Raw genomic sequence first — 20288 nt, forward strand, 5'->3', positions numbered from 1 at the left:
GTTACAGCGTGATTTGTCTGTAACAGGTAGAGTGTTGCTTTCTAAAGCAGATGGGTTATCTCGGGTTATCCTGCAATGACACTGAATGTTTCTGTGGAAATCTAAACACTGGACAAAATTATAGTTTACTTTGTTTGGAATTCTAAAACTCACTAAAAAAAAACTGATCAGCTGTGTGGGGTTTTGAGTTAGCGGATTTTCCCACTCTTAATAATTGGTTTAAAGTTAAATGGATAAAGACATTTTTAAACAACCCCACATTCTGTTGGATTTTTTTTTTTCCCCAAATCATATGTTTAATTCATTTGGAGGTTTACATTTTTTGTTGCGCAGCAACTTTGAACACCTTAAAACACCTTTAACTTTATCTAGTTTTCATAAACAGGCTTTAATAAGTTGGTCACTTACATATAATTATAATTTTTCTCAACATAGGTATGTTATTTAGAACAATAAAAATATTAGATATAAATCTAAAAATAATAATTTAAAAAATTCATATTGGTTTAATAAAAATATACTTTTAGTCAGTCAAACTTTAGATGATTGTGGTGTCCTTTTCACTTTAATTTATGTAAGAATTTTCTTTTCCAGTCATCCCAAGAGAATATGCCATTGTTTTTGGTGCAATTCCTGATTGTATTATACCTTTAGTCAAGTCTGGCCCTAAAGATTTTTCAGTCTCTTAAATTTTTGACAACACTAACTTATTTGTTGACCAAAATCTTCTCAATACCATGTCAAACAAAGACAAGTATTAATAGACCTCAGAGTTCTTTACCTGCTTGTGTGAGTTTTTGAAATAACATATTTAGTGATATAGAATGGGAAGAGTTTTGGCTTCTAAAGTTGTTAAAGTCTCAATTAAAATGATCCATAATTGCTATCTGGTAAATTACAAACTTGCTAAATTTAATAATAGCATTTCCCCCAGTTGCTCCTTTTGTCTTCAGTCTGAAGAAACAATCAGTCATTTATTTTGGGACAGTGTTGTAAAGTGTTTTGGGTTGACTTTTCTCATTTTGTTAAAAAATATTTACATCCAAACTTCTAACCCCAAAACTGTTTTTTAGCTACTCTTTGAATTTAGACCCATCTCACTGTAAATTTATTATACATTTATTGCTATTCCTTGCTCAATTTTACATTCATAAATGTAATTTTTCAAGAAAACTCTTTACTTTTTTGTTTTCAGGAAAGATTTTGATGTGTATGTAACTCTTTAAGAAACTCTAAAAATTCTATTGCATGTAAAACCCTTTCATGGTGTGAATCTTATAAGCTAATATAAAATGCTTTGGATTAATGTATGTAATCCTCATGGTCTTTTTGTTCTTATTTTGTCTTTGTATTTGTAATTGTTGTTCTTTTACTGCATAATAAATGATTATAAAGTAGTGGCTTTCTGACCAAAAGCTGAGTAACTACCGCAAACTGTGCAGATAGGGAAGTGGACTTTAACCCAAAGTTTATAGAACTTTTAGTATTCCCGCTGCTAAGCTATCCTGTTATCACAAGCTAGGTCAATGAGTGTTCCGTGCAGAATCGGCGAGACGTTTGTCCCAATACCAGCGACAGGATCCTGGATAGCGCTCTGAGCTAACGGGTATTGATTCTCCAGCAACGAGGGATTTGTTTATTCAACGCTATCGTGGGGTTCAGCGCTCTGTGCATCCGAGTAGGCCTCGTTCGCTTGAGCTACCGCAGTAGTTCCAGTCAGGTTTATCTCTTCTCTCCCAACCCAGTTCTCTCTTCGTAAACAACTGCAACCACGGTGAACGGGTTTAAAACATACAGAGGTGCATTTTTGGTTTGTTTTTTAACTGAAAGAATCCTACTTTCTTCATTGGCTTGCTTTTGGCATTATAACTGGGTTTCATCATGTACTGAGAACAGTGTTGCCAGATCGGGTTGACGATTACTAGTCCAAAAGCTCACCAAAACCCACCCAACAAAAACCAGCCCAAAATTTTACTGCCAAAATAACGTGATAGAATTTTATTGCCATGTCAACCAAGGTTGATAAGGACCATTTTTTATCTCCTTAAAAATAATGATGACAAAATAAAATAAAGATAAATCAGTTTCACAGGAATATGGATCAAAATGCATTGAAGGGAGTCAGAAAATATGCTAAAAATGTCCAGAAATCTTTTCAAAGTGGCAATCAAGAAATTAACCGATGACTTTAACCCTTACAAACACATGCATCATTTTCAATGTCCACAGTAAGAATAAGCAAAAAGTGCACACTGAAGTGATCAGGCATTTACTCTCATTCATGCACACACCCACGAAAAAGTGGTAAAGTTAAAGAGCCATTGTGGCAGCTCAGTGGTTTTATGACATCATCAGTAAATCTGGGGTGCTTCTCAGTTCCTTATTTGTGCACCTTCGTTTTCCATTTCTTACATCCTAGGATGTGTGGTAAGGATGATATTAAAGGAAAAAAAAACAGAGGAATACACATTTGTCTCTCAATAGAGATCGCGTTCCTTGGGAGACATTGCATTAGGGGGCTTCCTCATTTGTCGGGCACTTGGAATTGTCCTAACCTTAGAGCACCCCTGCCGGCAGGTCATACACACAAATGCCTCAAAATATCTGTATAGCCTACTTGAAAGTGGGCTTCATCAAACATAGTCTACATATTATGTAAGGCTATATATCATGTAAAGAATAATTGATGACTTTCAAGTTTCTAATTATTTAAAAAACTGAATGAAAATGTGTGTTTGTTGGGTTCTGTATTATTGAGTGTGGGCACCCACCAGCAGAAACATGAATCAGCACCTGTGTGCTCAAGACAAATTCGTAATCACATTCATCTGCTTTTTACATTTTTATTCAAATGTCAAAAAGACAACACACTGTGGTTACTTAATATAATGACTATATAATACCTTTGCAGTCTTATTTATTGCTTGTTTTTGAATTTTTCATAATGTCTAATGGTAAAATAAATGTAAACTTTTTATACATTGCAAACAGTGTCGATAATAATACATTATCATAAATAATACATTTTATTGTTGTCATTGTTTTGGAGCATACTAGCTTATAGCTAACCTTAAGACTAACATAATCACACTAAAAAGGCATGTGAAAGACATAAAGAGATGCTTTTTTTAACTAGTCACAGCCACATGATCTTTTTTTAATCATTAAACCAACAGAGCAGGTTCTTTCGCTTCAAAGCAGACAGCTGAGAGGAAAACAGTCTTATGAAATCGTTTGCTTGTAATAGAATTGCTTACCACATTTGTTTCAACAAAAAGAGGCAAAAATATCTCACACTACCCCTAACTGGACTAATCAAATGCTTTAGATGTGACATAATTTAACTTGACAGGTTTTTAAGAAGAACATTGAAGGTAAGTGGAATCAGATTTAATACTGTATGAATGTATTTGTTGATTACTTAAGAAAAAAGATTAAAACTGAAAATACTAATACAGAACAGCTGCTGCAAAATCTTGCTTTACAGGGAACATAATTATACTGGTATACTGGTATACTCTGTTTTCTGGTTAAGATTGTTCACAGATTAGCTATAGCTTAGCTAGAGTGTTAAGGTCACTGATAGGAATTACATTTGTCAATGACCACTTGTAGTTTAATACTGAAACAGATGAGGACTCGGCCGGGCTTTACTACCAATATTAAAGGTGAAGTATGTAGTTTGTGTGACATTTTTGGCACCTAGCAGAAATATAAAAATAAATCTTCAATCAATCTTGCAAATGCCTCTTTTGTGTGTCATGCCTCACTCAACTCAAACATCACAAATACAGCTCTTACAGGTGCTTACGAGAAGTATCTCAACAGTTATTAGTGCTTGGACTGTAGTGATTTCTGCTTGTGGCTACTGTATATTTTTAGTTGTTTCTGAAGCATGGCCAAAACAAAAAGTTTTTTATGTGATAATTTTTATGTGACTTAATTTAATAAATGTTAGGCCTGTGTTAATACAAACACAAGAATCACAATTAAATGCAAAACATCAAATTTAAATAAAATTAATTTGCATTAGATGGAACAGGGATGAGACTTTACCCTTTTCATTTCAGAAGTCTACCGCATACCACTGAGTCCTAGATAAATTAATTGATTTTCAGAGAAGAATAGCAGCTGCTCTACTATTTTTAAAGCTCAAGTTTGTCTGTGTGAAACAGCAGAACCAGTCGGTTTGAAATCTATTTGCTCTCTGGTTGTGTGTGCCTGTTCCTGTTTAGGAGAGAGACATGGCAGAAACACACCACAGTAAGTTTCTGCAAATTATTTAACAACAACAAAAATAATAAGTGGGAAGTGTGTCTGTATAAACCTTTTTAATTAATAAAAAAATAATAATTTAAGTGCATGTGATGCTACACCTTCTTACATTTTTCCTCACAGATGAGTTTAAGCTTGTTGGTCCTGAAAAACCTCAAAGAGCTCATGCATCAGTAGGGTCTGAAATAACAGTTCCCTGTCACCTGTCTCCTGAAATAAGTGCTGTTGACATGGAAATCGGATGGTTTAAGGAGACAGACTGTGTGTGTCTCTATAAGAACAGAGAGGTGATAGAGGGGAGGGGATACGAGGACAGAGTGAGTTTGTCCCATAACGAGAGGGGAAAAGTTTCCTTACTCCTGAGAGAGTTCAGAAAATCAGATGTTGGAGATTACTTGTGTCAGGTCACCAGTAGAGATAAATCAGAGGAGATATCAGTAAGAGTAAGAGGTGAGTATTCAAGTTTACTCTCCATCACCTCAGTGTGCTCATTAGGAGGAGATATTATAACAACATGATGTGCTTTTCAACTCTCATGTTCCTACAATATAATGAAATTAAGAATAGAGACATGCTGCTTATTTGGTTTTTATTTGCAGAGCTGTGTGCAGAGAGCCCAACAGAATCCCCAGGTGCATACACAATTTTGGTTAATTTCATGAATTTGGATACTTCCAAGGATAATCTGATTGGCATATTGACTTATTAGGTTTCATATACAACAGCAACTCTCACTAATGATGCTTTTAAAACCATTATTACTATTGTATGTTTTTTGCATATTTCTCCATAGGTCATAAAATAGATGTGGCAAAAGGTGCACTTGGTATGTGCAAAATACAAATAGAAAAGGTAAGAGATGAACAATATTGAAAAGTGTTACAGTACATCGGCCTCATTTTATCAGCCTCATGTTAAGAGGAAATTCACTGAACAATGATTAAATTTAATGATGGGGTCAGTTAAGCATGAGTACAATCATTCTACACTCTGGTATACAATATCTAAAATGTGGAGTGAAAATGCAGAGATAATGCAGGCAGAATTTTAAGCAGTTGTGTTTTTTTTCCAGATAAACAGAGCTTGGACCAAGGACGAAAGAAGGAAAATGAAGGAATCCGGTTTAATGGCAGGTGATTAACTTGATGAAATATAATTTATTTTGCTTTGTTATATTTGTTATGTGAATATCTATTTTGCAACAGGATTTTTTCTATAATAATTATAATTATGTAATAATAATTTATGAAAAAATTCATTCAAAATGGCATAAAATAATATACTTAAATTATAATTTCTTATTCAGTTCAGCTTCAAGGGATGGATTTTGGACAGGTGGTGGAGGTTCTCCTATATGAGAGTGACATAAGAAATAAACTGCAAAAACAATTGGAGGGGAGAAAACAACAGCAGAAAAAACATGGTAAGTGTCAGGATTAAGATAAAATTACAAGTTAAAATGTCAATATGTAATTATTGTGTTTTTTAATAACACAGCTATGTCATAACCTAATTATTCAACCCCTATTCAACAGTGCTGTTTTTAAGTTACTTATTTATATGGTGGGGAACGAAATTATTTTAAGACACATTTAAACCTTTAGAAACTCTATTAAGAAGCTGTTACACATACATAAATGTAGCCCATGCATGTGCTGAAGTCGAGTAGCAAAAATTCAACAGAGCTCTCTTAAAGGCTATAGAGAAGATTTTATTACATTAGAAAGTCTGAGGCTACATGAAGCTGGCAGCCTTATTCCTTAGTACCACAACACCTTTGAGGTTGTTAAAGAAAAAGCACAACATCATAATAAATTTTATCAGAGCAACTGAGAAAAACCTGCAATGTACATCCAAAGACATGCAGAGTATAAGAAGAACACCTTGAATGCCACTCAAGCCTTGAATGCCTAAGACGAATCTTGGCCAAAAAGAATATAAAAAGCAGACTTGAACATGTTAAAATTCATTTGGGTAGATCTGTGGAGTTTTATGGCAGGGATAGGCAACGTCTATCCTGGAGTGCCGATGTCCTACAGAGTTCAGCTCTAACCCTGAAATTAAAAAACTCATCTGCCTGTAGCCCTAGTGATCCTAAATAATTTGATTAGCTTGTTCAGGTGTGTTTGATTAGGGTTGGAGCTAAATTCTGCAGAGCAGTGACATTCCAGGACATTCCATTCTCTGAGTGATGTGACCAAACTGGAACTTTTTTTCTGGTGCAAAAAGACACAGCTTACAAGCAGAAGAACATGGGTTCCATGGTCATCTCCATGGTCAAACTTGGAGGTAGATCATCCCTGTTAAAGGACGTTTTACTGTAGCAGAAGGTGGAAATCATGACTGTATGAAGGACATCATGGATTCTTTGAAGTATCAGGGAATTTTGACAAGAATTGTGATGCCTTTGCTGCAAAGACTGAAGATGATAATCAATGGACTTTCCTGCAGGACAGCCATTCCAAAGTATACATCCAAATCTACTTATGCTTGCTTCAGGGATCAGTCACAGAATGTTCTTGAGTGGCTTGTTCAGTCTCCAGATTTAATTCTCATTGAAAATATTTGGTTGAATTTGAAGAAATGGAGGAGAGACACCAACAGGAGATTGAAAAGATCAAAGAGGTGCTGCCTAAACTCCAATACATTTTTTGTAATTTAATGGCAGAACAACAACAATATTTTAATTTAAAGATGGAGGAAAAAGTAAGAGAGTTAGAGACAATGAAATGTAAACTTTCAGAGTCTCAAGAAATGGCAGGACCAATAAGGAAAAGAAATAGCATGGCTGAACCTCCAGCGGGTAGGTAACACCATAAATGTCACAAGTTAAATGTAAAGATTATCACATGTAAAATTTAAACCAGACAAATGTTGGAAGAAAAGCAACAATCAAACAATGTACAAAAAGCATGTTTAAAAAATTCTGATATAGTTGTAGTGATTAAGCTTTTAATATTTAATTACACCTAATAGGCAGTGTATTGTTCAGTCTTAGTTATTTTATAGATCTATTAATTTATTTTATTTTTGAAGATATTTTATATATACTTAAACAAGCTCCTTCCAGCCTTTGTTTAACTCAATTTTCATCAGCACATTTCATTGTGGATTGTTTTATGAATCTGTTTCAGTGGAATACAGGCTTTACACATATGCTGTTGTTGAAAGTGCTTATTATTAATTTTCAGTTTTCCTTATGTCGACTATGGCCATTTTAATTTACATGCATGTCCCATTTAGACAAATCCACCATAATCACAATTGGTTAATAGCCTGAAATAACATAAAATAGCCTAAAACAAATAAAATAAATATACAGCATGTAATAATAATAATAATAATAATACAAAATATATAGTAAGACACTAATTCATCTCTTATGTAACATGTTTGTGTCACAGAAATATTTCCTAATCAGCATTGATGTATGTATTCCTTTTCTAGTGAATCCAGAATCCTCCATTCCAAACTCCCCAGTGTTTGTAGGAGTAGAACTCAGGCTTGTTCTTTTGGGGAGGTCTGGATTGGAGAAAAGAGCAGCAGGAATCATGATCCTGGGCAGAGAGGAGAGAAGCCAGACTGGTACATCTACAGAAATCCAGCAGAGTGAGAGCAGACAAGGGGAGGTTGCTGGGAGGAAGGTGACTGTGGTGGAAACTCCTGACTGGTTCTGCTCTGGACTCTCTCCAAACGAGCTGAGACGGGATGTTGAACTCTGTGTCTGTCTGTCTACTCCAGGACCACATGTTTTCCTCCTAGTCATACCAGTGAAAGAGTCTGCTGGACAGGAGAGAGGGATGCTGGAGAAAATGGAGGAAATACTGGTGGAAAGATGCTGGAAGCACACTGTGATCCTTTTCACTGTTACTGATGAAGAACAAGAGAAGAACATTGAGAAGTTTATCCAATCGGGGCATCAGGAGGTCCAGAGACTTGTAGAGAAATGTGAAAACAGGTTTCACTGTCTCAACATCAATCAGAGTGGAGATGATTCTCAAGTGTTACAACTGCTGGAGAAAATTGAGAAGATGGTTGCAGGAAACACAGACAGATTCCAGTGGAGTGATATTTACCTGCATGAATCTCAGATTCAGGAATTGGAGAGAAAGCTCAGGATGGAGACAGAACAAAAGGATACATTAGGCAGACAAATGGAGGAAAAGAACAGAGATATACAAACACTGAACCAAAAGATCTTAGAGCTCAAAGCAATTCAAGAAAAACAATGGCTCTGTGTTATTTCCTGATCCAGTCCTCCCTTATACTTCCATTATTTTACTGTCCTCTCACATAAAGGCATAAAAACATATCAATGGTATTAAATACAGTGAAATAGTTCATGAAACCTACGAATGCATTTTAAGTCACTTTGTATAATAGTGTCTCCCAAATGCATTAACAAAATTATTTCCGTAAGCTGATGTATTGCCAAGTGAAGCAATATTTTGAGTAGTATTTTACGTGGTTAATCCATGGAGCCAGACCTGAATATCCGTTTGCTACTGTGGGACAGTTTTGGGTAGCAACACATTACTTGGTAATGCATTACTGTAATTTGATTGTTTTTTTTAGTAACAGAGTAATTTAATGGATTATAATTCCCAAAATAGTAATTAGAGCATAGTTACAAGCCAAGGTCTCGGTACGTTACCGCTGCATTACATCATTGCCGACAGAATGCAGTGTTTTATCATCTAGATTGTAAAAACAGTGTAGCACATGCAACGTCCTCTACCTGAGACCTAGGCTACTTTACTTTGACTGGTAAGTGCCTGCAAGGCGGATCCTACTAACGAAAACAAACATGCGTTCTGTAGCTGTAAATACAATCATTATTTTGAGTTTATTTCTGTCAAAGGCAGGAACATTATTGTGCGCTGTCAATTAGCAACGGAAGCAATGGACAATCAGAGGCAGGGGCGCCTTAAGATAACCAGAGGCCCCTGGGTAGTCGCCCCTACCCCAGATTTTTTTTTAATGTTGTTTTCTTGTTCATATGCCAGTTAACATTTACAACACTGTTCTGGGTAAATTGTGAACGTAAGTGAATATGTAAATTCACTCTTTTGACAGAGATGGCACTTGTGGAACAGCAGAATTATAGCCATCACATAAACTAAATACTACTTTATTACAGTTATTATATGGAGGTAATATGAAACAAAAATTCCATAAAAACTTCTGGCCCAAATGTGAGTTTACAGGTATGATTTAAACACCATATATCACACAAAATATTCATTATCCATCATCAGTAGATCAAAACTATTTGGTGATTGCTAACTGCGTTTTTATTTTGAACATGCTGTGCTCACGTTTAATTAAATAGATCATAGTCGTTTAAAGTTTAATGATCACATTTAATCAGTAGGAAGTTTATGGGATGGGATGTTGTGGCTGAGCATGAAACTTACTATTTCATGTAAATTTCATGGATGTACATGAGAAAGTAATTAAACTAATAATGTAACCAGTTACTTTTGATATAAAGTAATCAGAACAATAACTTGATTACTTTAAAATAAGTAATCAGTAATTTGTCATTTAATTACATTTCAAGAGTAATTTGCACAACACTGCCGTGAAAGCATTTGTACTGTGGAAGACAACTCTCTTCCTAAAACACCACCAGCATCTATTTTTGATTATAGACACAAGGTGGAGACAAATCTTTGTTATTTGTATGTTGTGACTTCTCCTTGTATGGCTAATGAGCTGGTAGTATATGTCTTCCAATTTGATTATTAATAGTATTATTATTTTTATTACACATGATAAAAAATGCATTTTTATTATTGAAATATCAAAGAGCTGTGGTCATATTTTGATTTTCATACTAATAGAAATGTGTAAAACTGGGCTGAATTTTACCCATGCAGAGAGTGAAACTGGCTGCTGACAATTTGCATTGCTGTCTGAAAAGTGAAATCAATTTATCTAAACTTCATTTGAACAATTTGTTAAAATACTTAAAAATTAAATGAAGAATATCTGTTTTGTTTTTACCAACAAAAAGTGTATCTGTTATCATAAGCACATGCTAATAACTTCCTCTGTCAATACAACAAATAAATACCCGGAATTACATGACAATATCCAGACACAGAATCTTCAGTATTTTGTAAATAGCTCATTAATGGGATTTAGCTCAAAGGCTTGTGTGTAATTGGTCAGGAGGTCCTGAACTGTCATCATTCAAGCTCAATAAACATACTGGAGGGTCTACATTGTTTCCCATCCTTGGTTTAACATTCCTGTCATGGCTTTTGTGGCAAGACAAATGAAGGACGATAACCAAGTTTTTACTGAGACATTAACAGCATGATCAGCATCAAAGTACTACAATGGATGAGATTTTTGTTGAAAATGTTCACATATCACTTGAGACACATAGATGGTTTCTTCAAAATATCATTTTATTTACACCTTCTGTGCGTTTATACATGGCAAAATACATTGTTTTACAACAGCAACTGACAATTACCAATTTCACATCTTAAATATATAGTGAACAAAGTTTAACACTTTTTAACCTCCCCACCCCAAACCACCCAAAAAAAAAAAAAAAAAAAAGAAGCAAATACATCTGCACAGTCTCAAGCCGCAGAGCAGATGAGCCTGTGTGGTCGTTAGTTTCCAGTCAGCTTCCCATGGACGTGGATCTGTTTGACACATGTAAACTATGGGCCTTTGAGCTGCTGGTCTTCAATGGGAAGTTAAATTTATGAATCGCTCCCACACCCAATGTCTAAACAGCGAGCTCTGGACTGATCGTTACTAAATATATCTTGTTAAGGAGTTATGGAGTGTCTGGGTGCAAGGGACAAGAGGATCAACAAACTATTTAAAGATATACACAAATCCTAACAAGACGTCAGTGCTTGAAAAGTGATTGATTAAAGCGCATACAACATCACTGAGTATTTTAACACATACTACATAAGAGGATAAATTATTACAATTAATAATTTGACTTTAAATTAATTTATATACTTGTATACCCACATTCTTTGCACATCATACAGTATCATGTACTCTGAATAGTGTATGTAGTCATATGTACACAATAATAATAAAAACAAATAAATTAATCAATAAATAAGCTTTATAATTATTCAAAGCAGCAGAACACAATTTGTACTTCAACAACAGTAAAGTAATGCAAAGTATGCGTCAGGCATGGGAATAATCCTGGCAGGCTGTAAAGTCTTCTGAAGGATATCTGTGGGTGGCATGACCTTGCGAGACAGTTTCCATTCATCCTCCTGCCCTAACGGTGATAAGGGTCCAAAAGGAGGAGAAGGATGACAGAAGACTACAGGAGGAGAGCGATGGGGAGTAAATGATGTGTCTTCGCTTTAGGGTAGATCGGGGTCATAAAGTAGATACGATATAAAACAGCCAAGAAATCAGTTGTCTCCCGCCCTCCATGCAGACTGGAATTGTCTTTGGTCCTCACACACATGTTTTTTCAGTCCTGACACCTTCTTATCATAGCCATGCTTTGGGTGGGAGCGCAGCTCGCACGGCATGTGGAGCAGAAGGGGGTGAGAGCCCCCATATCCCCCTTGTTGATGTCGTCTGTTGCCAATGGAACGAACCAGACGGACTAAGACGTACAAAAAGCATCCTTTGTCAACTGTCCCATTCTCATATCTCAGCAGTGACATGCTGATTTGTGAATTAATTCCATGGTGAAATGCAGAGGAAGAAATGCTACTGACGAAAAAAGAAAGGCAGGATTTAGTGGCTCAAGGAAACGTAATATTTCAAAACAGCTTAATTGGTTTGAGACATTTCAGAAGTTCGCATTGTCCTTTTCCGGTGTCTCTCTTTCATGCTCGTCTGTTTATTGCTTTGTTTCTGCATTGAAATAATAGGTCTCATTCATTAATTCTGCATTGATTATTTTGGATTTATACCCACGGGAGTACTTCTCACAAAATGTTTTGGCATAATTCACAACACTACATATGCACATGCATATCTTATTGTCCTCCATCTAATGTTAATGAATTTGAGTTTTCTAAATGATCGATTGAATGCCTTAAGTTACTTATTTGCATAAAACGCCCCAACCATCAATCTTTTCCCATACAACCTTTCCTTTACGGCCTTTCTTGACTCTCAGCAGCAAACATAAAATGAGCAATGCTATGTGTGCATCTTCAAAACCAGTTCAAACAGAAAAACACCTTCCATACAAATTACAAACCTCTCATTAGCCAGCTGTACATACAATCGAACCCAAATTTATTCAGACACCTTCAACATTTCTCACATTATCACTGTTTATTCGCTGTAGTTTAGAAAATGGTAATAAAACTCAGAGTTAAAATGTGTCAGAACAAATTCATCTTGATAATGTCAGATAACTTTGATAGAAAGGTATGTAATGGATTACAATCAATCAAAAATTATTCAGACAATTGTTAGTGTGACAATATTTACACAACTATCACTACTTTGTTGACCAATTACCAATCAATGCTTAATTTTGTTCAGAATTAAATTAAAAAAAAAACACACGGTCAGGTCAAAGCGTCTGAATAATTTTTGGTCCCAAATTTTACTGGTAGTCCACTGTATGAAAAATATTGGGGTATAATATGTCACAGTTTACATAAATGAACTATAGTGTTCTGCACCCACTAGTAAAAAATCTAAAATTATATCTGGTGTCTGCATAATTTTTGGTTTGACTGCAAGCATATCTGTGTTTTTCTTTTGAAAACCACTGAAACTTAAGTTCTAATGTACTTTATTACTTTTTACTGTATATGATGAAATCTATTCAAATTTCATCTTCCATCCTGAGTATGTAATTTTTGTGTATGTGTGGTTTCAGCAGTTCTCAATTTTTTCATTAATTTTGAATGATTTTTAGCACGAAATTTATTGCTGAATCATGATTTGTCCTTAAAAAATTATATGGAGATTTCACACAAATTTCTGTGTTAATGAATGAGACCAGTTGTCGTAATAGTATTTCACAAAACTGACTTGCTAACTGAATATCCAAAGTACGAGTTGTTCTCAGACACTTTCGAAAGTCCAGACTGGTCCGTTCTAATCTGTTTTACCCCTCTACCCTGATAATGTTTTCACTTTAACTTGGACAGTTCATATCAAACGCATTCTCTAAGGCAGGAAGCTGCATATTGACTTGGTGTTGTCACGATACTAAGCTTTGTGGAAACTGGAAACAGGTTGTTTCACAGGCGTCTTGTCTCTGGTAGTGTCACTGGACTGACCCCGTGGTGCTTGAGTTCGCTGCCATCTCTACGAAACACCCACTTAGTGAGGACTTTGCTGACGCAAACGATATGGCCAAGTATGTAACGAGTCAGAGTTGATATAATCTCTGACTTAAACTTCAGTCTTTACTGATAAGAACAGCTCATTTATCCCGGCTGATCTCGAGGCGTGTCAGTGGTTCAATTATTGTCTTATGTTCCACCCAATCCTTATTCAGCAGGGATGTAATGACCACCGTTCCCACTAAATCTTGCATTGTGGTCCTTCGTCACGTGGCTCCAGATTCCAATGATTTCATGACTCCTGCTAACGCTGTTAAGGTTGGGAGTAAAAGCTCAACCACTGCCAAAACTTGGTGTGTAGGCCGTAGACAATGACTGCCTTTTAGTCTCCTTCCAATCAAGTCTCTAAGCTTTTGGCCCAGCTTCACCCCACTTCCCCATGTCCATTAAATACTATCTGCATCCACACTTTGCTACCACCATTCCTTCATATTTATACTGATATGTCACCACACCTGCATCATCTAGGTAGAGCAACGAGATGGGATCTAGTTCAGTGGGGACGCAACAAGCCCTGGACACCCTTTGTGGACTTTTCAGACTGACCAAGGTTTGCACAATGGCGTGTTTTGTAGGTGTAACGTGTTTGGTCAACGGGTACATGCACGCCCCCGTACACTCGTAGGCTTCGTAACCGGAGGGCGCTAGGATCCAACTGTCCCAGCCGATGTCTTTGAAGTCCACATAGAGGGAAGTCTTTTTACACTGGTTGCCTTTAGCATTGCGTCGGATTCTAGATGCTGTGTCGTAGATGAGGTTGGAGCGCATCTGTAGGAGAGCTTCCTCACTCTGCTCCTCATCTTTTTGTCCCATAACTTCCAGGTCGTCCCAGAGACCGTTCAGTTCTAGCTCAAGGTTGTCTTGAACACCCGGCTCAGTCTCATGCTGGATCAGTTCATTCAGCTCTCGTTTGTCTCCGCGGTGGTCTCCGCTCTGGTCATCAGAGAAGACGATCATTAAGGGTTTGTGTTTGTCCTCAGGGCTGGTGTCAATGTCCATGTTCCCTCCTCTGGTGTTGTCTTCATCCTTACCTTCGGCTGACGTCTCACTCTGAGAGTTCAAACTGGCTATGTGGACCTCCAGCATGTGGGTGGTGCCGTAGTCTGATTTCCGCCAAAGATGCACGGCAGCGGTCATGTCAAAGGATTCCCAGCCGTTGTCTGTACCGTAAACCTGTCGAGACGCCAACTCCACTAATTCTGTTTCTCCCTCTTGCTGGGTTTGATTTCCTCCCTCAATACTGTCCCCTCTTATTTGCTGACTGCTGTTCGTTTTAAGCTGTTTGACCTCATATATGGTCACTTTTCGGTCAACACCAGCGTATTTGTTGCGGTCGGTCTGGACCAAAGTGTAGAGTCGGAGCTCAGCTGCGGTGACTCTCTCGTGATGTGGGATAGACACGTTGAAGATAAGTGGGTGTCGTCTCACCCCACCAGGTCCCACGCTGCATGGGGAGGAGTCTAAAGAAAACAAAATAATAATAATAAACAAATTAGCAATTCAAATTCTCACGTTGTCATTAAATCTACCATAAATATGACTCAAAATTGCATTGCAAAAAATACATATAAACATTTTATACATGTCTGCAACTGGGCAAGATCAATAGTAATTAAAATGAAAGTAACTGGGTGAAAATTAGGTCAATCTTTCATTTTTTCCCATGCATTTATAGACAACATATGAAAAAAATATTTAAAATGTCTTTTAATTGTTCATATAGTTATGCAGAGATATTCATTTTGCATCAGTGTGCTATAATTTATAATGGTACACAACCAAAACATTTTGGAATATTTTTACTGTTTAAAATAACTCCTTTCTATTTGAATATATTTTAAAATGTAATTTATACCTGTGATTTCAAACTGAATTTTTAGTATCATTACTCCAGTCACATGATCCATCAGAAATCATTCTAATATTTTGATTTGCTGGTCAAAAAACTCAGCTGAGTAGAATTTTTTCAGGTTTTTTTGATTAAAAGAAAGTTCAGAAGAACAGCATTTATCTGAAATAGAAATCTTTTGTAACATTATAAATGTCTTTATCATCACTTTTGATCAATTTAAAGCATCCTTTCTATCATTTCTTTGCCAAATTTATTATTAATTATACTGACTCCAAGCTTTTGAATAGTAATGTTACAAAAGGTTTTTATTTCAGATAAATGCTAATCTTTGGATTGTATTCATCAAAGAATCCTGAAAAAAAAAAAAATTAAATGGATTAAAATATTTCACAATATTACTGCGTTTGCTGTATTTTGGATCAAATAAGCAGAAGAGGATTCTTTAAAAACATTAAAAATCTTACCGTTCAAAAACTTTTGACTGGTAGTGTATTATTATATTGTCTCAATTAATTGTTCATAAATGTTCAAGTTTAAGTATTATATTTTAATCAACATGCAAATAGTGCAACCCCCCCCAAAAAAAATGCATTTAAGAAGACTTTTTTTTTTTTTTTTTTTTTAGAATTTTCTAACATTATTACTTGATTATTCGACTACTTTAAATACTTAGTCATCATTATTGTGTCTTTGTACTACACCCAGAACAGAAAAGAATTTATTTTATTGCTATTACCAGATTTTACATAAACCAACAGTATATAAACAGTTTTACAGTCCTCACTGGAAAAGTAAATAAGCAGTTACCTTCGTTTTTAAAGCTGCGTACGATGTTTGCAGAAGGCATTGCCGTTCGGTCATTGGCGAAGCGGTTGTAGAGCTCTAGCATGTACTCAGGGGGCTCAACTCGAGTGGCCCCTGGCTGCATAGGGGGGCCGGGACGTGTCAGGTTAAAAGTGCGCAGAAACTGTCCCTTCAGGGTCTCCAGCAAGCTCTGCATGTCTACCTCACTGTTCTGCTCCAGGAGGGAAGGATCCAGAACCCCTCCATGTCCGTCATCAAACCCTGGAGCGGTGCGAAACCTCTCAGGGGAGCCGATAGGGCTACTTTGTGCACAGAAAGGACCATAGGAGAGGAGGAAAAAGGCCAATAAAATAGATGTGCTGAATGTACACGTAATCCAAACGTAATTCCTGCTGACACCCATGATGTGAGGAAAATGAGGTGCAGGCTATGGGTGCAGGAGTTGTAAGGAGCAAAATCTAGATCTACAGATCCAGTGGCGAACGCCCTTAATTTGAAGTCGTCAACCCTTTCTTCTGGATATAAGGTCAACGGTCGCTCCAGTACAGAATGTTGAAAAGTAGAACCGTCCTATGCTGCTTTGGTTCTTACATGTAGCCGCACACCGGTGACTGCATTAAAGCGCCTCTATTCCTGACCTCTGAGCATTTATTCTTCTTCTCACCTTTTGATGTCTGTAAAGTTTGTGCTTGAGGGTGGTTTCACTACGTGAAAGAAATGTCCCTCTGTGGCATCTCTTTTCAAATGTTTTTTCCTCTCTCTCTCACTCTTGCTCTCCCTACTTTCTCTCTCTGTCCCTTATCTTCAAACTAGGAAGCTCTGTGTTTGTAGTGTTCATAGAGTCCCTGTATGTGTGTGCGTGTGTGTGCACCGTTATCTGCTTTCTTTTCCTTAATGAGGATTTTGTAAACATCGCTCTGATACGTGCAGAAGCCCCTTCCTTTGTTTGGGTGGGTGAGCCAGGGCAGATTTTGGGCCTAGTGTTTATTTGTTTTTCCTATGATTTCCTATGAGTGTTGGGACTTAAGTTCATTGACCATTTCTTTTTGACAAACGTCTGAAGAGTTCCTCTGTATCTTCGAACAAGAGAGGATAAATATCTGTGGTGATGGAAATTGAAATGAAATGAGGTGTGAGAGGTTGCAGGATAGACTGAAAGCAGCCACTTTTGCCATCACAAAGCATTTATCTGTGAATCTGTGTGTATCGCAGAGAGGTCTGTAAGCATCAATTGCAATGAAATGCGTACTTGAAAATTAAATATTTCCTCATGGGAGATAAATAAGATGTTCTTCAAACTGTGGAGAGACGACTGTAACTCTTTTTCTGACGCAAACAAAACCTACAAAGAATTCCGTGCATGTGTATATTTTGTTTGTATTTCCACTGACTTCTGGAGCATCTTATCATCTGTAGGGGTGTGCGGCAGGGTGCCTGATGAAGAGCTTCTGCGCTTACGGGCAAAAACAAACCGCTTATTCGGAAGTGGAGGGAAGCCCTTATCACCCGTTCTGAGGGGCTGACACGACTCTGTGGCCAATGGAAAACGTCTCCAGAGGCTCAGGATGTCAAGTACTTAATACAGGGACTTCATACATCCCTACCCAGCCAAACTGTATTGAGGCAATTATCAGTATGGCTCAGTTAAGAAGAGTTTATACTTCCAATACTTGCCCAAGATAATTTTCAGCCTATCAGACCACATCTGTGTTTCTCTAAATTGATACATGATCTAACAGTGGTTCTTAAACATTGTGACTCCAAGGCTATTTAATGACAACGGTATATACAAATGGACAACAGAATATTCATATAAAAAAGCATTTAAGACTTTTGCAAGTCTAGAAATCACACTTTTAGGCTTCCTTGCTGGTTTACTGATCCACAGAGGTCCAGCCAAAGGATTAAAAGAACAGTTCATTTAAAAAAGGAAGAAAGAAAGAGGAAATTGTTTACTCACCCATTGCTCCAAACCTTGAAACATGCACACATTCCTTGTCTCCACACAGACTGTCTAAAAGAAGTGTTTAAAGAGCAGGTCATGGGTTTTCGAAAAATCTTTTTTGCAGTTTGCAACGTACCTATCCTTCAATGTAAACAGTCTGCAACGTTGTTTATCAAAAAAGTGCATAAATAAATATATTGTCTCATAAGAAATAATCGACTATAAACTGCCTTAATGAGTCGTCATATTTTCTAATCTTCTGCCTGTTACCGATCTATGTCACTAGATAATACATTTGCACAATCCCGCCTGCCTGCAAAATACGAACATTCTGATCTGTCCACACACTTTTGCTAGTTAGTGTGTTTACATCATGTCAAGAAGACGCTGTGTTCTGCACAGTGAAAGTAAGTTTGTTTTGTTTTCATTGCTGAAAGATGATCATGTAAAGAATTAATTTCTTCTACGATACTACAGCAATAAAAATTCGAACTGTTTGTTGCGTGCTAGTCATTTTTCCAACGATTGCTTCTCTAATCTTGGCGATTCGGGATTCGCTAAATGCTTGTCCATGAAAGATAAATCTGTACCTTCTTTATTTAGACCAACAAGCGCCTCCAAACCACAACCTGTAAGAATGATTGATAAGTGCACTACAGGCACCTGTAGACTTGAGGACCTTTTCCGATCCCACCCTCTCCCACTTTGCTTCCTGTCAGTACTGATCTGTCCTATCTAAATAAAGGCAAAAATGCTAAAAAATAAATCTTAAAAAAAAAAGAAAGAATGATTGATACATTGTGTGTACATTTTCAATTGAGTGCTCAAAATATCAAGCTTTTTGTGGTAATATGTGATGTATACCTAGTGCAGCTTTACGTTTCCAGGTAAACCACAATATTACTGTCTTACCAAAATAGTTCTGATAATTCGCTGTGAACCCACTATTTCCTAAGAATGTGTTGATTAATGTACTGTAGACTGTCGTTGTTCTAATTACTTAATTCAATAAAAAAAGATTGTAGACATATTTTGGTTTACAAACTGTATTGTTTCATCAGTTAGCACTCAGCTAATGTATCCACTATTACTGATTTGTTAAGTGTTTACAGTGTTTTAGCTGTGGGAATGATTCACTTGCATAAGTGTCAAACAAAATGTTTTTATGTTATTATTTTAAGAACAGATCACTATGGAGCACTATATTATTGTTTTATCTAAAGGTGCATGCTTTGTCAATGGTAGCACTTGCTAACTTGCACAAGTATTTGTCCCTCGTCTCTGCACCAATCACAACAGACTTGGCCAGCTGACCAATCAGAGCAGAGTAGGCTTATGGAAGGGAGGGGTTTACAGATCTTCAGCTCAGAACTGCCTCGAATAAACCTTTCGAAATCATTGAGAAATACCATATGACCTGCTCTTTAGCTTTTTTTTGTGTGTGTGTGTGCATTATTTTACAACAGTGAATTACAGCATTTATCAAGATGCGTTAACCAAAAATGACTAAAATATAACACAGATGCTGCGTCCCAATGTGCCTACTTATACTACGGCCTTAAAGTATGTACTCTTCTGGAGAAAAATAGAAACTTTTGAGTGTGGAGTAGAAGAGTAGGCAGGCTTTGGGACATACTATAATGACACAACTGCGTCTTTACCCTATCACAGTAAACTGGCCTGTCAATCATCTTGTTACAGTTAACATCCCTAACATTTAATTTAATTTAACTTCCTACCGTCTTGGAGAGAAAAGAAGTAGCACATTGCTCTGCCAGTCACAGGTCTTTCATGTCAAAAACTCTGCTCAAATTTTCTGCTGATGCATTTAAAAGTTAAAAATAACCATGTTTGTATTTTTTTTTAACACGTTTTATTTGTGTTTGTAGTTCTGAACCGAATCCTTTCCCAAAATGCAATGTATTGTGGGCAATATTAGCCGTTAGAGTGTGCACGGATCCACACTTCAAAAATCTACCTAAAAAAAGTAGACCATCCGGGGACTTTTGGCGTACTATGCTTTGGGACACACTTATTGTAATGTCAAATACTATTTAGGATGGATAGTATGAACATTGGGACCCAAGGA

At 36.7% G+C, this 20288-nt stretch overlaps 2 protein-coding genes across 4 annotated transcripts; one reads left to right on the forward strand and one right to left on the reverse strand.

Moving 5' to 3' along the window:
• Window positions 1-3056: 3056 nt before the first annotated feature.
• On the forward strand, window positions 3057-10491 carry LOC127166121 (GTPase IMAP family member 7). Of its 3 annotated transcripts, none has more exons than XM_051111207.1 (8): window positions 3057-3374; window positions 4071-4263; window positions 4399-4725; window positions 4875-4907; window positions 5069-5127; window positions 5348-5408; window positions 5582-5698; window positions 7723-10491. In XM_051111207.1, exons 2-8 carry the CDS (start codon window positions 4245-4247, stop codon window positions 8523-8525), a joined length of 1419 nt encoding a protein of 472 aa, XP_050967164.1. In that variant the 5' UTR covers window positions 3057-3374; window positions 4071-4244; the 3' UTR covers window positions 8526-10491. The 3 variants fall into 3 exon arrangements, with proteins under 3 accessions (XP_050967164.1, XP_050967165.1, XP_050967163.1); XM_051111208.1 differs by having other exon boundaries at window positions 4176-4263; XM_051111206.1 differs by having other exon boundaries at window positions 3058-3374; window positions 4236-4263.
• Window positions 10492-12813: 2322 nt separating this feature from the next.
• bmp10 (bone morphogenetic protein 10) lies at window positions 12814-17036 on the reverse strand. The gene is made up of 2 exons (XM_051111172.1): window positions 16258-17036; window positions 12814-15058 (listed from the first exon to the last, which is right to left on the reverse strand). Exons 1-2 carry the CDS (start codon window positions 16655-16657, stop codon window positions 13992-13994), a joined length of 1467 nt encoding a protein of 488 aa, XP_050967129.1. The 5' UTR covers window positions 16658-17036; the 3' UTR covers window positions 12814-13991.
• Window positions 17037-20288: the final 3252 nt, after the last annotated feature.

The sequence above is a fragment of the Labeo rohita genome, chromosome 5 (assembly GCF_022985175.1).
Source record: "Labeo rohita strain BAU-BD-2019 chromosome 5, IGBB_LRoh.1.0, whole genome shotgun sequence".
NCBI lineage: Eukaryota > Metazoa > Chordata > Actinopteri > Cypriniformes > Cyprinidae > Labeo > Labeo rohita.

What these genes read in the sequence shown, in the direction of transcription:
- bmp10 (XM_051111172.1), bottom strand. Translation starts at nt 16,657, where the DNA reads ATGGGTGTCAGCAGGAATTACGTTTGGATTACGTGTACATTCAGCACA. An exon ending in ACGCAGCTTTAAAAACGAAG is followed by an intron (nt 15,059 to 16,257) that starts GTAACTGCTTAT and finishes TGTTTTCTTTAG; the next exon opens with ACTCCTCCCCATGCAGCGTG.
- LOC127166121 (XM_051111207.1), top strand. An exon ending in GATATCAGTAAGAGTAAGAG is followed by an intron (nt 4,726 to 4,874) that starts GTGAGTATTCAA and finishes TTTTATTTGCAG; the next exon opens with AGCTGTGTGCAGAGAGCCCA. An exon ending in GCAAAATACAAATAGAAAAG is followed by an intron (nt 5,128 to 5,347) that starts GTAAGAGATGAA and finishes TTTTTTTTCCAG; the next exon opens with ATAAACAGAGCTTGGACCAA.